General features: G+C 49.1%; 1 protein-coding gene across 1 annotated transcript; it reads left to right on the plus strand.

The window, feature by feature from the left end:
• The first annotated feature begins 210 nt into the window (after window positions 1-210).
• On the plus strand, window positions 211-16410 carry CRAT (carnitine O-acetyltransferase). Its single transcript, XM_068657345.1, has 14 exons — window positions 211-399; window positions 3154-3417; window positions 3851-3969; window positions 6091-6144; window positions 7135-7300; window positions 7866-8040; window positions 8539-8717; window positions 9796-9896; window positions 10343-10462; window positions 10958-11080; window positions 11293-11428; window positions 11898-11960; window positions 12466-12603; window positions 13141-16410. The coding sequence occupies exons 1-14, from the start codon at window positions 226-228 to the stop codon at window positions 13354-13356; spliced, it is 2028 nt and encodes a 675-aa protein (XP_068513446.1). The 5' UTR covers window positions 211-225; the 3' UTR covers window positions 13357-16410.
• The last annotated feature ends 902 nt before the right edge of the window (window positions 16411-17312 follow it).

Genomic DNA, 17312 nt, shown 5'->3' on the forward strand with positions numbered 1-17312 from the left:
CCCCGCCGCCATCTTGGTGTAGGGCACGGCTTTTGCCCGCAGGGCCATGCTTGTGAAGGGCGCCGCGGGGAGCGGGCGAGCGGGGTTGGGAAGCAGGAGAGGCGCTCCTCAGCGGGCAGCGAGCCTCCTCGCTCAGCCCTGTGCGGCTCCTCCCGCGGTGAAGCCACTTCGCCCTTCAGAAACCCCCCTCCTTCCCTCAGCGGCGGGGCTACGCCCTTAAGCAAGATGGCCGCGGCGGCTTCGCCCCGCTCCAAGATGGCGGCGGGGCGGCCCCGCCCCTTGGCGGCCGAGCGGGGCTGTGGTGGTGGCGGCGGCGGTGGCGGCGCCCGGTGTCGCAGGTGTCCTTGTGGCGGGCGGGGGGACGGCGGAGCCATGCTGGCCTTCGTGGCCAGGGCGGCGGTGAGTGGGGGCTGAGAGGGAGGCAGCGAGGCCGGGAGGGGACGGGGAGGGGGCGGTGGAGCGGGGCTGGGCAGGGGGCGCTCAGGGAAGGGGTCGGGGGGGGGCTCAGCCCTGTGGGGTTGGCGTTGAGGGAACCCTAAAACCGTGAGGGGACGTAATTTTGGGGGAGGGGGGTGGGAGATGTGTGCACCAGCACTGGGAGCCCCCCAGGGACACCAACACCCCCCCGTCCCCATGTCCCTGCTGAGGGGGAGGCAGCCCCCCAATAGGGCAGAGCTGGCCACGACCCCCCCAGACCCCACAGGGAGGCGGTGGGGACCGCTACGGGACGGCTTCGCGCCCCAAACCACCTCATGCGGGGTGCGAGAGGGCTCCGCTGGCTCCTTCCAAGGAAAAGACGAACCCCCTGCCACCACCAACCCTGCTGCAACCCGACACAGCCCCAGGTGGGTTCCCCGGCCCCTTGGCAGGCTGTGGGACAGGGCAGCAGCCCAAGGAACGGGGCTGGGCACGGCCATACACCCCGCACCCCGCTGGTGTCCGCTTTCCTTGGCACTCGTGAGGTAAAATCGGGGCTCAGCGCTGTTCCTGCCGCCTCCTGCCTCCTCTGCTCTGCTCCTCCCGCCGAGTGGTTTGACCTCGAAGCAAAGGGCGTGAAAGAGGAAAGATGCAAATCCCCCTCCCCATGGCTTTTAGCTCGTGTTCTCGGCTTGGTTTGGGATTCTGCTGGTTACCCCTGGGGGAAAGCTGAAGCTCTGTGCTTGGGATCATCCACCTTGATCTTCGCTACGTTAAAGGCTGCTCGTCTGCCCCCCAGCTGCTCAGACACAGAGCTGGGGTAACAGTCCTGGCCACAGCTCGGTTCTGTTGGTGCCCTGCTTTGGAGACAGCTTTTCGCTTTTGTTTTTTTAAGGGTTGATGGCCCAAGAGCTCCCCACAGCCTTGCAATAACGATCAGATGTGCGTGGGGGCGAGGGCAGTAGGACACCACCTTTAGCCCCCAGGGAACCTGCTCCTGTCTCCCACCAATTCCCCTACTGAGGCAGTCGCAGACCCGTTCCCATCCAACACCCTCAGCCACCTTTACCTGAGCAAAACACCAAATCCCCCGTCCCCCACAGAAGTACTTCCCATGCAGTGACACCCCCTGGTGCCACCTGCTTCCAGGACAGAATTTGGGATCCCTCCTGGACAGAAATCTTCTGCTTTCCCTCCCCCTGGCCGCTGCCGTTTGACTGCAGGCAGCCTCTAAGCGAGAAGCCCTTCACCCCTGCTGCGTGCTGAGGGCAAAGCGTGCCCAGCACCGTCCCTTCTGCCATGGCTGGGGGCCCAGAACTATCGATCGAAGAGAAATCAGCAGCACCCAACAGGGAGCGTGGGGCTGACGGTCAGGAGCAGAGGGAGGGCTTCCCGGAGAGCTGCCTTCACGGTGCTGGATGCAATCGGACGGTCTGATTACCCCCGGATTAGCCCCGGCTCTCCCGGGCCTGCCTCTGGCCTTTAGCCCTCTGATCAGAGCAGTCATGTGGCAAGTTGCTAACGAGGTGACGCCCTGCCCGGGCAGCACATTGTCAGGGGGAAGAGGAAACCAAGACAGGCCGAGGGAGAGCTTTACGATCATTTCTGTCCTCCCAGCCATGGATAGGAAGCAGAAGCAAGCAGAGAAGGTACGGTCTGCCCACGCTGCCGTGATTAACCCCCTTCATTTCTTCCCAGCCCCTCTCTTTTCACGCTTCAGTAATTCCCCCTTCTCTGGTTCTTAACATTCCTTCCCCAAATCTTGACCCCATAGTTCTTAGCAGGCCCTACGAGGAGCATGGAGCGTTTCCTCTGCGGGCTCAGCCCTGCCCAGCAGGCTCTGGCACCTCGCAGATTCAGCTTTCTTCTTCTCTGTGCTTACCTCCTGGGAGGTGGGGGCTGGCGGCCACCTCTTTTCTTACTGCTTGGGAAAGCAAAGGGCGCGTTCTCCCTGGCTGTGCATCCTCAGGCCAAGGCACAGCCCTGGAGAAGAGCATCTGGTGCGGGGCTTTCGCTCCCTGTGCGATCTGTGCAGCCTGTTGCCATCAGCCACGATTTCCCAAACAGCTCGCTCTGAGCCCTCTCCAAATACTCCTATAATTTGGCCAGTTCCATAACGGCACCACCGGATAGAGGTTCTAACAAGCAGCGTCCTCCACGAACTGGGAGGTTCACCAGCACATCCCAGCCAGTCCTCCCCAACCATCACTGGGGATAAAACCATCCCTGGCCAAAGCTGGGGCGGGGGGAGCTGATCGTGCCTCAGCTTTGACTCGCCTTGACTACATTCTGCCTCCTCAAAGCGTAAAGGGCTGTTTGATTTGGCACGAGGGCATCTTACCATGCTGTTGTGCATCGTAAGAAGCAATGAAACAGTTTCTGGCTAAGAGGAAATTTCTTTCACGATCTACCTTGTTCCTGCTTAGCATGGGATGGAAGGGTTTGACGTTGTCAAACGCAGCTGAGACAGCGGGAGACGTTTCATTATCCCGGCAGTGTTTCCTCTAATTAGATGAGAATCGGGATCTCGGGAGTTCAAGCAGAGATCCTTGGGAGATCCTACAACCATCTAGAGCATGCAGCCAGCAGCCCTGAACCCTGCAGTGGCGCTTGGTGCACTCTGCTCCCACGCTGAGACCTTCAATTAGGGATGGAGAGTCCCAGATCCAGGTTTTTTGCTACCTCACGGACATCAGGGGGGAGCTTTTGTCTCGACGTTTGCTCTGTGCTTTACAGGCCAGGCCTTACGGCCTGCTGAAGCCGACGGCTTTAGGCAAGATCCCGGGCAGGTTCCTGCTTCATCAAGAAGCGCTGCCCCACCTCCCCGTGCCGCCGCTGCAGCAGACGCTGGACCGCTACCTGCAGATGCTGCAGCCCATCATCAGCGAGGAGGAGCTGAACCACACGCAGGAGCTGGTGGCCGAGTTCCGCAAGCCGGGAGGCGTCGGGGAGAGGCTGCAGAAAGGCCTGGAGAGGAGAGCCAAGAAAACAGAGAACTGGGTAGGTCGGGACTTTGGCCCCAAGCGCTGATTAGGGAGGGAGGTGGTGTGCTGCACAACTCTCCCACGTGCTGGCTGCAGCCCCTGGGATCTGTGTTTTTATTGCATCATTTTCAGCAGCAGCAGCCTGCTGCTGGCCTCCCTGAGCTGTGTAAGTTCACCAGGATCTGGGTGAGCAGAGATTACAAAACAGGGAGTCCCTGACCTCGTTTGTGGTCACTAAATCCCTGCACCTGTTAGCATCACGCAGCTGCCCTAAGAAGTTGAAGGAAATTCTCTGCTCAATCCCTATCAACCATACCATAAGCAAAGCACAAACCCCAAACACTGCCTGCCAAGTGTGGGGCAGAGCTGGGGGCAGCGTGCTGAGAGCATTTACCTGGGCTTGGGACAACCAGACGCTGCACCTGCATGTTTGCCTTTCTCCATCCCAGCTCTCTGACTGGTGGCTGAAGACGGCTTACCTGGAGTACCGCCTGCCAGTCGTGGTGCATTCCAGCCCTGGCGTGGTCTTACCTAAGCAGGATTTCCTGGATCGACAAGGGCAGCTCAGGTAGAGTCCTTTTCTGCCTCCCCCTGGGCTTCAGATGGGATGAGCTACCTCCACCGGGCAGGGAGGAGGGTGTTTGGGCTGACTGGGAAAGGGAGTAATGAGCACACGATCACCTAATTTGATAGCGTGACACACTAAAGCCAAGAAGGCACTCAGGTTGTGTGTGCAGCTGAAGGAGGCACAAAAACCTGCCCAGGTGTGTGAGGGAGACCAAACAAACATCTCTGGAATGTGCTAGTTCTTAGGGATAGGGGAGGCTGCTGTCATTCAGACTGTTCCTGCAGGGCACTGTCCCCTGTTTTGTCATTTCACCTGTGGATTTACGGTTTGGAAAACTAACAGTCTCCAGCCTCTCTCCGTTCCCAGCTCCCTTACAATCAAACCCTGCTTTTTGTCTGGCTCCTTTCTGCCAGCGAGCAGCATCCCGCAGCCAGCCCCAGCCCGCTGCTGCCCACACACGCAGCCAATTCCCTCACTCATTCCTGCACCAGCCTCTGAGTCCTCTCCTCTCTCTCTTGTGGGATCCCTTTAATTTTTAACCACCTCCACGTGTGTGTTTCAAACTCCATCTGTGATTGCCCTCTGCACTGACCTTTACACAGCAATACCTTTCCCACCGTTACACATCCCCACGGCTCTCCGCACACCAGAAGCAGCAGCCAGGGGAGCAGCGAGGCTGAGAACAAACCCTCCCCTCCCTTCCACACACCTCACCGGGCGCACAGAGGGGGAGCCTTGCAAGCTCAGTGCAAGATTACACAAACGTCTTTGAAAACTCTTGCTCATATTCACTCACGTTATCTACATAGGAGGTAGGATTTGGAGTTCTACAGGTGCTCCAAGCAGCAGAATGGAGCAGCTGTGTGATAAGATGGGCTCCCACGTCAAACACAGTTTAAAAGTGTTTGCACGGTTTGTGAGTGCGTAAAGAAGCTCGACAGCATGGCTTGAGGCTAAAGCTTCAGGTATCAGAAGGCAAGGTTAGAAAGTATTTTTCAATCCTCAGTCAGGCAACGCTGCTGGCTGACAGTAAGTCACCTAACAAACCTTTCCCCCGTCTCCCACTGAAGCCCTAACTCTGCTCCCGGGCTCTTTGCTCTCTGGAACAGAACAGAGGCTGTCCCACTTCTGTTTCCAAGCGGTTTTACTTCTTCATTTTCTTCTCAGTATCTTCCTGAAGTAACTCCAAGTAATTTTTCATTGAAGACTGCTTTTGCGGAGATGTGCTTTATTTGTTTAACGGCCCCGAGCTTCTCAGCCTGCCTGCCTTTCATCTTTACGAGGGATGGAGAGGCTGAGCAAACCTAGGTGACACTGCCTGCAAATGCCAAATGCTCCTACCACGTGGAAGCCTTTGAAGCTCAGCTGAGTGCAACCTCTTGTCACAGTGACCTCTGGCCTCCTTCCTCCCGTGCTTGGGTGGCAGCTCCCAGGCTGGAGCGGGCCCATCTGTCGCTCCCAGGCTAAGCAGTTTGATGTGGCTCGTCACAGCCTCCCTCCCTGCTGGGAGCTGACATTTGCAGTGTTTATGTTGATCCTAGTAAACACAGCGCCAAAGTGTCGGCGTGCAGCATACCTGCATTTGGTACAGACCCTTGGGTGCCAGAGGAATGCTCTTAGGGTTGCATCAGCAGCAGAAACGCGCAGCGGGCAGGAACTAAATCGGCAGCGATGAGTCTTGGATCCAGAGATAGTGCTGGGGCTGAACTTGAAACTCACAGCTGGCTCCCGGCCAGGGAGAGGCACAAGTCCCCTTTTCTCAGCACTGCCATGACTCTGAACTACAGAGCGACAAAAATCAAAAAACATCGTAGAAAATGCGTCTGTGAGAGGGCCAGTTATGCCTCCAGACTATGCCCTTTCTTTAAAGTCGTCCAGAATTCCCTGACAATGTAGTCACATAAAAAAAAAGTGCCACATGGTTGGACTATGCAGCAGTCTCAAACTAAAACCCCACAGTGGCTGCATCAGCGAAGCAGAGCTGGACACAACAAGGGCTTGGCAGAAAAGCTGAATTTCCTACGGAGCAGAGAGGAGCTCTGCTGCTCCTCATCAGCTAACCCCCCAGCCCCAGATACTCCATGTTTGAATCTCAACTTGTTGCATTTGTTATTTTGCCAGGTTTGCTGCCAAGCTGATCGAGGGCATCCTGGACTTCAAGACCATGATTGACAAGTGAGTTATCAACCTTCCTGACTTCTTACATGTTCCTCGCTGTCACAGAGAGGCTGAGTCTAGTCAGTTAATCTCCTTTTTAAAGAGAAAGCTGAAAGAAAACAGCACATATTTGAAAAGAGATATTGTAATCAACATTGCTGCTTACTGCCAAGGTCACCACTGCTAGAGAAGAGCAACTTTTCTTTCCTTTCTTCATGATTTGTTTACCTTAACACACTCACTGGCATGCATGCACGCTTGGAGGGATCGAGCCTGACAGTCTTGTGGAGTTGCATACTTGAGTTTGCCCACAGAACAAGTCATAGCTCAGGCAGCAAGAATTTCTCTCTCTCCTTTTGGGTTTCTGGTGTTCCTCATCTTCCAGCTGGCTTTGGAGAGACTCGTTCCTCCCTGCCCCCTCTCTTCGGAGCACCAACAAATCTCCAGTGCACATACATGATTTATGTTCCCGAAATAGCATCTGCTAACACGCTGCCAACACCACACCTTTACAGCCAAATTCAGACAGGGCTCGGGGCCAACCGCGGGCAGGGCAGTTGGAGGATGACTGAGGCCCAGGCGGGTTCACAAGTCATAGCAGATCGGGCGCCCACCACTCTAGATTATAGCTGAAAACCTGTTTGTGCCATTTTACTGGAAAGCAGACGTCTCCCAGCAAAACATGCCCTGGATTCTTCTCTGCAGGCAGCATGGTATATGCTAAGCCATGTGGGAGGCTCACAGATCTATTTCTTTGGTGCTGTAGAGGGGACGGTGTTTTTCCCCTTCACAAAAGGCCAGCAAACAGACACTTTCTGTGGTTTCTGTTAAAAATTTAGTAGGAACGGGGAAGGATGGCCCTTTTATGCCACCAGCACCCCTATTTAGGTCTTACTGGAGGGGGATATAGCAGCTGCAGGGCTGATCCTGTGCCTGGTTTGTGGGGGAGCGCAGCCTTCTCACTGCTGTTTTCTCTCCCCGTCATTCCTTCCCTTGCTGTGCCTCCAGTGAGACCCTCCCAGTGGAGTACATGGGTGGGAAGCCCCTCTGCATGAACCAGTACTACCAGATCCTCTCATCCTGCCGCATTCCTGGGCCCAAGCGGGACTCCATTGTCAACTACGCCAAAGGCAAGAAGCAGTCCAGGCACATCACGGTGGTTCACAACTTCCAGGTACGGCAGCTCTTGGGCTTTCAGGGTCTGTTTGAATGCACGTGTCCCTCTCAGCAAGCTGTGCTGCTCGAGGAAAGCAAACAGAAAGTCTCTGCCGGCAGGGTTTGCCTCACCAGGGATGCATTCCAACTTCCTTTATCCTCTTTGGCCTTAGCTGGACAACAGCTGGGATTGCCCCGTGTGAGTGAGGGATGAGGCAGAAAAAAGCTCTCTTCTTTTTTTCTTGTCCCTGCAATTCCCATCTCTCAGTCCAGACTTAGGAGATTGGGTCTCAGATTGGAAATTGGTAACAAATTCTACCACGGTGCACCCACCGTCTAGGAACTGGGAATTCCTCAGCTGTTTTGGCCCTCATTACTGTGGTTTCTGAGCTTCTGAAAACCTGGGCTGTATTTATGACCTGCAAGGGAATTTGGACTCGAGTCTCTCAATTCTGAACATCCTTCAAATGTCTGCTTACAAGCTGCGTTCTTAGGTCAGCTCTTACCTCCTTAGCGCAGCTGCTCCCTGTTCCTGCAGGTAGATTTCTTTCATTTATTATATCTTTGTCTGCTCTTTTCTTCAGTTCTTCGAGCTGGACGTTTACAACAGTGACGGAAGTCCCCTTACCACCGACCAGCTCTTTATTCAGCTGGAGAAGATCTGGAACACCTCCCTCCAAACAAACAAAGAGCCCATCGGGATCCTCACCACCAACCACCGAAACAGCTGGGCAAAAGCTTACAACAACCTTCTGAAAGGTCTGTGCAGCCCCCGGTGTGCAAGAGCTCACACACACCACAGATGTTTGAATGCCAGCATCACCGCTGTGCTCTGCTCAGTTCTTTCCTTTGGAAAGCTTCTGAAGCTTGGTCTGGGCAGATATGTGAATTTTCCACCCCTAAAGAACGTAATTTCATTGCAAAGTGTTGCTGTATCTGTTTTAGAAGGTACGCACCTGAAGTCTGAAGTTTGGTGCGTTAAACCTGAAATCCTCGAGTTTGTTGCCTTGCAAATGGGTGAGATGTAAGAACCATGAAAATACGAGGCTGAATGCAGCGTGCTTGCACCTGTAGCAACTCGATTGCCTTTAACTTTAAGAAGTGATCAGCCCCACAATGACAAATACTGCATTACAGCCCAATGGGGATCCAACGCTGCGTCCTTCAAACTTCCTCTTTCAAATTCCAATCTCTGTCCAATTAAAATGCAAATATTTCAGCTCCCCCTTCTTACTTGCTGTTCCTTTTCTCTCCCAGATAAGACCAACAAGGAATCCGTGCGTACGATTGAGAAGAGCATATGCACTGTCTGCCTTGACGCCCCAATGCCGCGGGTGTCCGAGGACATCTACAAGAGCCGCGTGGCCGCTCAGATGCTGCACGGGGGAGGCAGCCGCTGGAACAGCGGGAACCGATGGTTCGACAAAACCCTTCAAGTAAGTGCTGATGCTCTGAAGATTTTGAAGACATGGGTCTGACAGAGATGATTTTTCCTGAGATTAGAAGGGCCCAAAAAGATCCAGAAACTTTTGCAGGAAAGTTTCTCTAATACCAGAGTGCAAAAATAGGAGAGACAAGGTAGGGAAGCTGGCAGCGTGCAACCCTTTGGTTTCCCTTGCTGTCACCACAAACACTCCTTCCTGCTTCAGGGACTTCTCATTCCTTTCGCTGCCTCTGCCCACGCTTACTCAGTGTAGCTATTCTTTGTGTTCCTTGTAAATCAATTTTCTGCCTGCGGTGAACAATGCCTCATCTGCTTGGAGGCAGCCCAAACATAGGGAGGTCTGTTTCTTGTATTTTCCCTAGGCATGTCACTTTTCCCGTTTCAGCAGAAGCTGCCCAGGGTTGCAAAGTTTATTTTATTTTTTTTGGTTGTGGTGGTGTTCTCTTTCGTTGTTTTTTTTTCTTCCAAGCATCAGCTGCCATCCCACAGCATCCCTCTGTTCTCTTCTCCATTCAGTCTTGTCGAGAGCCTTCAAGAGCAGCTGTTACTCAAGCTTCTCCTTTTAGTTGATCTGTCTTGGCTCACAGATTGTTGCAGTGGTGCTTTAAAAGATTCTCATCTCTGCTGAACTCTTTGTGTTTTCAGTTATTTTATTCCTATTTGGCACTCTTCATCGATGGGATAGAGCTGAAACGTTTCAGCTAATTGAAAAGTGAGGCTAAGTCAGCACACGGTGATATTATTCCTGTATTACGTGTGCATCTAAATAAATCAAATCCATTGAACCACGCTGTAGTGCCAGGGCACTGAGCACACCAGTAAAGCTATCAGGTGCACTCTTTTCTCCAGTTAACTTCATAAAACTGTAACAGCGCTCTCAGATCCTTCTAGACCTGCTCAAAGACTTCTAATGCTAAACAAGACCTTTGTGTTACCTTTCAAGCATGCAGGAAAAGGGGAATTGTCCATTCTGGTATGGAGCAGTGAGATACTCAGAGCTCTCTCCGGGTAGCTCCTGCTTCACGTACTCTATGTCCATCCTCAGCACTCTCCTTTGTTCTCTCTCACAGTTCATCATTGCTGAAGACGGCTCCTGCGGTCTCGTATACGAGCACGCTCCCTCAGAAGGCCCACCCATCGTTGCTCTCCTGGATCACATCGTGGAGTACACGTGAGTCCTGCCTTCTCTGCTTTTTCTCCGCTTTGGAAATGGGTTTTAAGCCACCTGCTTCCCCAAGAACATGCCTCTTCCTAGCTCACCAAGAATTTGTTCTAGAAGAAGGGTAATGCTATGCTATGTGGTTAGAGTAGTTCTTGCATTTACGATGAGAATTGAGTGTCCAAGCTCACGCTGCTTCCATTCTTAGGGAACTCTGTGGTTCAGAGTTAGCAGCAATTCTGCCTGAGAGAGGTGTTCCTTTTGGGCAGGAGACACAGAAGAGACTTCGCTCTTGCCCTTCAAAAACATTGTAATGTCACTGTGAAGTATATTTCAGCACGTGACAAGCGTCATGAAGTGGCAGGGCTGATTTCTTCTGGATTTCTGCACAGGTTCTTCTGTGCTTAGCTGAACTTCGCATCAAAAGACTGGTTAAATGTAATCATTTCTCTGAGCAGGAAGAAACCTGAACTGGTGAGATCACCGATGATTCCTCTGCCAATGCCCAAGAAGCTGCGGTTTAACATCACTCCAGAAATCAAGAATGACATAGAGAAGGCAAAGCAGAACCTCAACATGTACGTATAAAGCACTCAGAAGTCTGCACTCCGGTGACTCAGAATAACTCATACCCTCATTTGAAACATGTCAGCCTTCCCCTGCTGCAACCAGGGGTGTTTCCAAGTAACTTCCTGGGTCAGCAGCATCGAACCTAGCTGAAAAGCACGCTAAAGCCACCTGCCAAGAGGAAACTCAAAGGTGCTGAAAAGAGGCAATTGCTTATCCATCCCACTTTACTGAGAAAGAGCAAGGCTTTAGCAGATCCAGCTAGGGTTACTAGATATATACAAAGACATAAGCCCATCAACTCAGTGCAGATTTTTAGCAGCAGCCAAAAAAAGCTCATCTCCATGATGCTGTTTAAATGGCGCTCTGTATGATGGAGCTGTGGGTCCCTGTGTAAATCAGGTCCAAGTACTGTTCTCGCTCAGCCTCATGAAAGCCAAGTCATACCTTTACGTTACAAAAACAAGCCACAGGTGAAGGAACACTTCCTCTTTCTTTCCTTGCAGAATGGTTGAAGACCTGGATGTCAAGGTCATGGTCTTTCATCAGTTTGGGAAAACCTTCCCCAAGTCAGAAAAGATAAGTCCTGATGCTTTCATCCAGCTGGCCTTGCAGCTAGCATATTACAGGTAAGCCCACTAACGGATAGCTTTTCAACCTCTTCACCTTCAGAATCAAATATTCGAGCTTGATAAAGGTGTCACAAACACGTCTCTAGCAGGCTGACCTGTTCTAGTGGAAGGCGTCCCTGCCCAGGGCAGGGGGATTGGAATTAAGATGATCTTTAGGGTCCCTTCCAGCCCAAACTGTTCTGTAATTCTCTTTCTCCTCCCTCTCCCAGGATGTATGGCCACGCCTGTGCCACATATGAGAGTGCATCGCTAAGGATGTTCCGTCTGGGCCGCACAGACACCATCCGCTCCACTTCTGTCGACTCTCTTAAGTTTGTGCAATCCATGGACGACCCCGACAAATCGGTGAGGATCTCAAAGAAGTGGAGCGAGAGGACTCCACTGCAGAAAATACGGAAAGCCACTCATTAGGCTAACTCTGTCAATTGGTTTCAGCTAAGCAGAACTGCACCTGATAGGAAGGTTAAGCTGAAACACAGCTTGGAGTATGTAATTGCACACCTTAGGTTTCATTTGGCTGTCCTGTCACGTGTTGTTTCCCTAGCTTTCGATACATGTGAAGTTATCTAATCCTACCAAAAAGAAGTCCCTCCCTTCTAGAAGTCTGCTTAGTCACTCGCATTAAGTTCTACTGCTGATGGATGGAGAACTCTATTCAGAGCTATGTAACACAGCCAAACAAAATAATTTAAAGGTTAACATTAGTTTAACTTAGATACACAAGGCAGAAATGCCTCCATCCAACAGGAACAGCCAAAATGAGGTTACCCATTCTGGGCAGAAACTTACAGCCAGCTCTGTGTGTTCTCCTCAGGACCAGGAGAAAGCAGACTTGCTGAGGAGAGCTACCCAGGCCCACAGGGAATATACGGACATGGTAAGTGACCTCTGCAACTATGTTTGGGGTTTTAACCAGTAAACGAGGGTTCTGGTTAAAGATGAGACCTAAAGAGCATTATCTCTACGGCACAGCAACGTGGCCACTAGTGCTGTTGCACAGAGCTAATTCTGATCTGACAGTGCTCTAGGGCACTGCCTGAACACCTTCTCTCTAGCTAGCAGTGCAAGTGCCCCTTGTGACAGGAAGAAAAATCAAATATCAAAATAGCTTCAGTCTTCACTGTCATTGTAGCTAATTAATGTGACAGCTGCATGAGGCCCCCTTAAACCACAAGCACATGGGCAGGAACTGTAAGGTTGGTTCCGCTGGGGTGTTTCATTGTCAGGCATTTGAAACAAGACTGACTGTTGCTCCTAAAGGCAATACCCAGCTGTAGACTTGACAGATATTTAGAAATGTTCCCCCCCTCGTCCCCCCAAAGTTGATAACGTTGCTCACTTTGATGCTAGACAAGCTCTCACCTACTCTTCCTTCTATACAGGCAATACGGGGGAACGCAATAGACCGCCACCTCTTAGGTTTGAAGCTTCAAGCTATTGAAGACCTGGTGAGCATGCCTGAGCTGTTCATGGACACAGCATATGCTGTTGCAATGCACTTCAATCTCTCAACCAGCCAGGTAGGCCTCATTTGAGCAGCGATGGAAGCACGCTGTTCATTGTCTTTCTTCTCCACATTTCTCCCTCATCCCTTTCTATTAGAAACTAATCTCCACTTGAGCATAGAAGTTTAAACCTGCTACCAATCCCATCGAGCTGCAGCTCTGATCTTATTGCTGCCACTGTTTCCCTCAACCCTGTAAAAACACCGGCATGACCAACACCAAGATCACCTGCAGTGCTTGGTGTCTACATGCAATGGTATCAATTAGAGCTAGATGCCAAAATAGCTTTATCTGCCATGCTGTGGTTTTTACTGAGGAAGTTCTACTCAAGACTTACTACAAGCTCCTATTGGGGAGAATTTTCCTTTGCAGAAGCACTGCAAAATGGCAGAACCCAGTACGTGGGTGCTGGTGGGTGCATCTGACCAAAAAGGCCCTCTGTAGAGCATGCTCAGGAGATGGCAGTTTCTTCTGCTGTTGACACCGTTGTTAGCATTTGATAGCTGTGTTTCTGTCTGGCTAGTTAGAAGCTTAATTACATTGTCTCCACAGGTCCCAGCAAAGACAGACTGCGTGATGTGTTTTGGTCCCGTGGTTCCAGATGGCTACGGAGTCTGTTACAACCCGATGGATGAACACATCAACTTTGCAATTTCAGCATTCAACAGCTGTGCTGAAACAAATGCAGCTCGTATGGCACATTATCTCGAGAAAGCACTGCTAGACATGAGGATCTTGCTCCAATCCACTCCCAAATCCAAACTGTAAGAGGCAAATACGATGCAAAGTCCCCAGCTAAAGGAGCTGTCCCTCGTGCACTGAAGTTCCCAGTTCCTCAGAAAATGATTGAGGGGACAGCTTGCCCTGACTGGAACCCAGGAGGGCATCTACCATTTGTTTTCAGCAAGACCTTACAGAATTGCCATCCGCAGATACTAGACTGTGCAGTGAGAGGCAGCACTGTCTTAAACCAAAGTGGAGCTGACCTGTCCTCTCCCATCAATGCAAAGTGCACCTTCTGTCCTCAAAGAGGACTGAAATAGGATCTTTTTATGGAACGTACTGTAAAAGAATATAGAAAGCACAGTCCTTACCAGTATCTAAATCCGTTTGGTGAGGAAGGGAGTTCTTCTCCAGGAAAGGCAGGGAATGTTTGTTATGTGATGGAACTACTGTAAGACCAAGCCTTTTTCCGGTTTAGTCTTCTGGGGAGTGCAGCATCTTTGAAACTTGTCTGAAGAGTTTTTGTATACTCCAGCAAAACATCACCACTGAACTTCGGCAAGGGGAGAAAGAAGTTCTCAAGTCAGAGCAGACCCAGTCTTGTTAAGAGTGCACTTTATTAGCCACAGACACTTGCTCATTACGTGCTTTAGAGGCCTGGGAATGTTCCCTTCCCCATGTTTTAAGATGCTGAGATCTCCTTTCTGTTGCACTGACCCAGCTAACAAGAGTATATCACCCACTACAAGCTAAGGTAGTTTTTTTGTTTGCTTTGTTCTGGGCTTTTTGTTTAAGCTTGCTGTTATGGTCCTAGTCATACAAATCTTCTTTCTTACACAGGTTTTGCTAAGTTTGGCTTTAGGTACTTCAACATTTGTGGAGAGGAAAAGGGGTTGCCTATGCATTTTAGCAGAACAGTTGCTTCGTTGTACCTTTCTTTGGAGCTGAGGAAAAGAAAGAGATGCTGACGTTCTGTTTACTAGTCAGAGAGCCACATGCCTGTTCACCTTCAGGGCACACGTTACATCTAAGGTGGTTTTATACCTTGCCTTCAGAAACCACATTTATGCATAAAACGTTATGCCTAAGTTGTGGATAAATAGAAGTATTTCTGATCAGCAACTCGAGAATACACTTTGATTTTGGCCCACAGAAATCAGATCTGTTAGAGCCAAAGAAAAATCAGCTGCAGAATATCCCTTCTGCGCATCATTCTGCTTTAAAGAGGCAGAAACACCTGAAAAGAGGAAGAAAGCTGAGAATGTGCAGGCACTTTAGATGTTTGTCCACTTTAGCAGCCACTGTTCCTGCAGTAACAGTACAGCACCTTTTCTGGAATTCCTTTTTACTGCAGTGTTACTCGGATTTGTGCCAGCTCTATTCTGTGAAAGACATGGAGCTTGTAATAGTGTTCTCATGTTCAGCTGATGGCCTTAAGACAGTAAAAAGTTATATAAAAAAAACATTAACATACAATTTTAGCATAGGAACTTTTGTAAGCATTACGTCCAATCAATCTGCCAGAATCCAGGCTCCTTTTATTTTTATTTAGTAAAACTGTATGGTAATGAAGAATTCTAGTGCTATTTCTGCAACAGGAATTAATTTAATATTTGAACTGCACACCCTCCGAGATGTGACTGTTGGAACATCACCATAAACAAGAAGCATTGCAAGTTTGATGGCCTGTTTTATTAGAGGGAAATATTTTATCATAATTGCTACTTTTATGACGATAGACTAGCAAGGGATGTGATCAAAGTGCCTTGGTAAATGTATATGAAGAAGTTTGCACTAAGCCAGTTTAGAGAAAATTATTATTCTGATCTGCTTCTTGAAAGACACGTGCGTATTGAGTTTTTTTCTAAAAGGATTTTACTTTAAAACTTCATATACCTAAATAAACCTTAAAAAGGAAAATTTAACTGAAACTCACCTGCACAGCCAGTGATTGTATGAACTGCCACTTTCACATCATTTACATGGATTTAGTTGATCTTTTAGAAGAATCCTGAATGGAGTAAGATAGTGGGGAAAACAAAACAAAACAAAAAAAACACGCACAGTGGGAGCGCTACAAACCTGTGAACACACATCCCTGCTCTGTTACTTCTCTGCTGTGAAATAAGACTGAAAACTGCAAGAGGATACTTGGTATTATCAAAGTGCAAGCAATTGTAAATACTACATAAAAGACCACACCTTGCTGAAATAACAATATCTACTTTTATGGAGCCTTTTAATTTGAAAAACATTTGTCTTGCTAAAGTAATCCTTCCCCCGTACTGAATCAGCCTCTGTGCTAGGGGATGAGGTACTTTTGTGTCTGCAATGCCTTCAACCACCAATAGTACAGTATTGCCACTTAAGTATTTGTAACTGGCCCTTTTCTACTGTCTTATGAAAAGCAAAGGGTCTCAAAGGAAAGTGCCTATTAAAGATTAAGCAGAAGCACGCTCTGCTGCAAATATATCTCAGAAGATGGGATTGATCCATCTTGGATCTAAATCTGGAAATCCCGCTAGCTTCAGCAGAGTGCCTGCAAGAAGAGCAGTATCACAGTGAAAGACAAGATTCTTAAATCATTTTATGCATTCTTAAGGATATATGGAGGTGAAATTCAGATGAACAACTTCTTTGCAGTGCTTGAAAGGACACTAAAATCATTACAAGGTTTCTCCTTTTTTTAAAAAAAAGTCTTTTATTGTGCAAGTTCTAAAATGTGATAGTATTCTGATTCATACTTTTGATTTTTTTCCAGCGTTGGCTTACTGAATACTATTCTCCTCCCTGGTTTTGATTGTCTGATTGCTTTAGTGAGAGATGTCCATAGTCTTAAAGCCGCGTTAAGTACACAAAACTTAACTTCTGGAAAAACTACTGAGTTGGAGCAAATAAAGAAATGCATAGACTGAGAACATTCAACTAACTCCTGGGGTATAAGTGCAATTTCTAATAGAGCCTAGTAGTGTTTGCATGCTTTGCTGGTTAGCTGTATTAAGTTCTGTTTCGATAGTGTAATCCATGTCGTGCAAAGTTTTGAAATGTTCTTCGAATAAACACAATAAACATGTGCTACAAAAAGGCTTAAATCTTAAACACTGCAGAAGTTACATTACTACCTTTATGGGAGAACGTTTGTGTGTGGGGACAGCAACAACAGCGGACCATGACATTGTCACCTTCCTTTTATTGTCTTAACATCTCCATCCAGCCCTTGAGTACAGGGGAGGAACTTGAAAGCATCTGCTTGCAAAGCCATGTATTCCAGAGGAAGTATTTTAGAAACTAGTGGCAGGAGACTTCGTACAAGTATAGGATAGTAAGGCAGAGCCGGAATCTTTTTCCTGCACAGCACCATTTAGTTAAGAAAAATCCATGGGATCACTAACAAATTTCTACCACCAAGTATTGCAAGTATTTCTGGAAAGGTACAGGAAGAGTAGGCAGAAGATGCAGATAACAAACAGATCACAGAACATAGGAGAGTTTATTACAGAGTCTTACAAGAGCTCTTCTCCCTCTCTTACTCCTAAGCATTACTGTAAGGAGCTGGGGTTTGAAGGCAACGTGAAGAGGAACAGCTTTGTACCTTATGCATCTCCTCATGGAGAGCAGTAATCTCTTCCCTGTGCTCTAGTTCAATTGGTGCTTCTGCACAGTTTTTCCAGCTCTCTTTCAGAACAGCTTACAAGAAGCTGGGAAAGTGCTAGTCACCCTTTAAACAATCTTCTTTCAGCCTTGTCCTTGCGAAAGAGAGCTGTGATCCTCTTTCTTGCTTTGTAAGTTAATTTGTAAGAGATACAGGGAGAAAATAATTGGGTTTGCAAGTAGTCAGTGATTAGTACCAGCTATCAGATTCAAAACATATGGTTCTGCCATGCCACATGGCCTACCTGATGTCCTGTCCCAATTTTAACAGAGCTATTTTAAGTCAGAGTGAATGTCCTTGTGAAAGCTGTAAGATGCCTCTTTATTCTGATACACCTTCCAGGCAGATC

This window comes from Anas acuta, chromosome 20 (assembly GCF_963932015.1).
Source record: "Anas acuta chromosome 20, bAnaAcu1.1, whole genome shotgun sequence".
NCBI lineage: Eukaryota > Metazoa > Chordata > Aves > Anseriformes > Anatidae > Anas > Anas acuta.

What these genes read in the sequence shown, in the direction of transcription:
- CRAT (XM_068657345.1), top strand. Translation starts at nt 226, where the DNA reads ATGGCCGCGGCGGCTTCGCCCCGCTCCAAGATGGCGGCGGGGCGGCCC. An exon ending in CCTTCGTGGCCAGGGCGGCG is followed by an intron (nt 400 to 3,153) that starts GTGAGTGGGGGC and finishes TGTGCTTTACAG; the next exon opens with GCCAGGCCTTACGGCCTGCT. An exon ending in GGTTCGACAAAACCCTTCAA is followed by an intron (nt 8,718 to 9,795) that starts GTAAGTGCTGAT and finishes TCTCTCTCACAG; the next exon opens with TTCATCATTGCTGAAGACGG.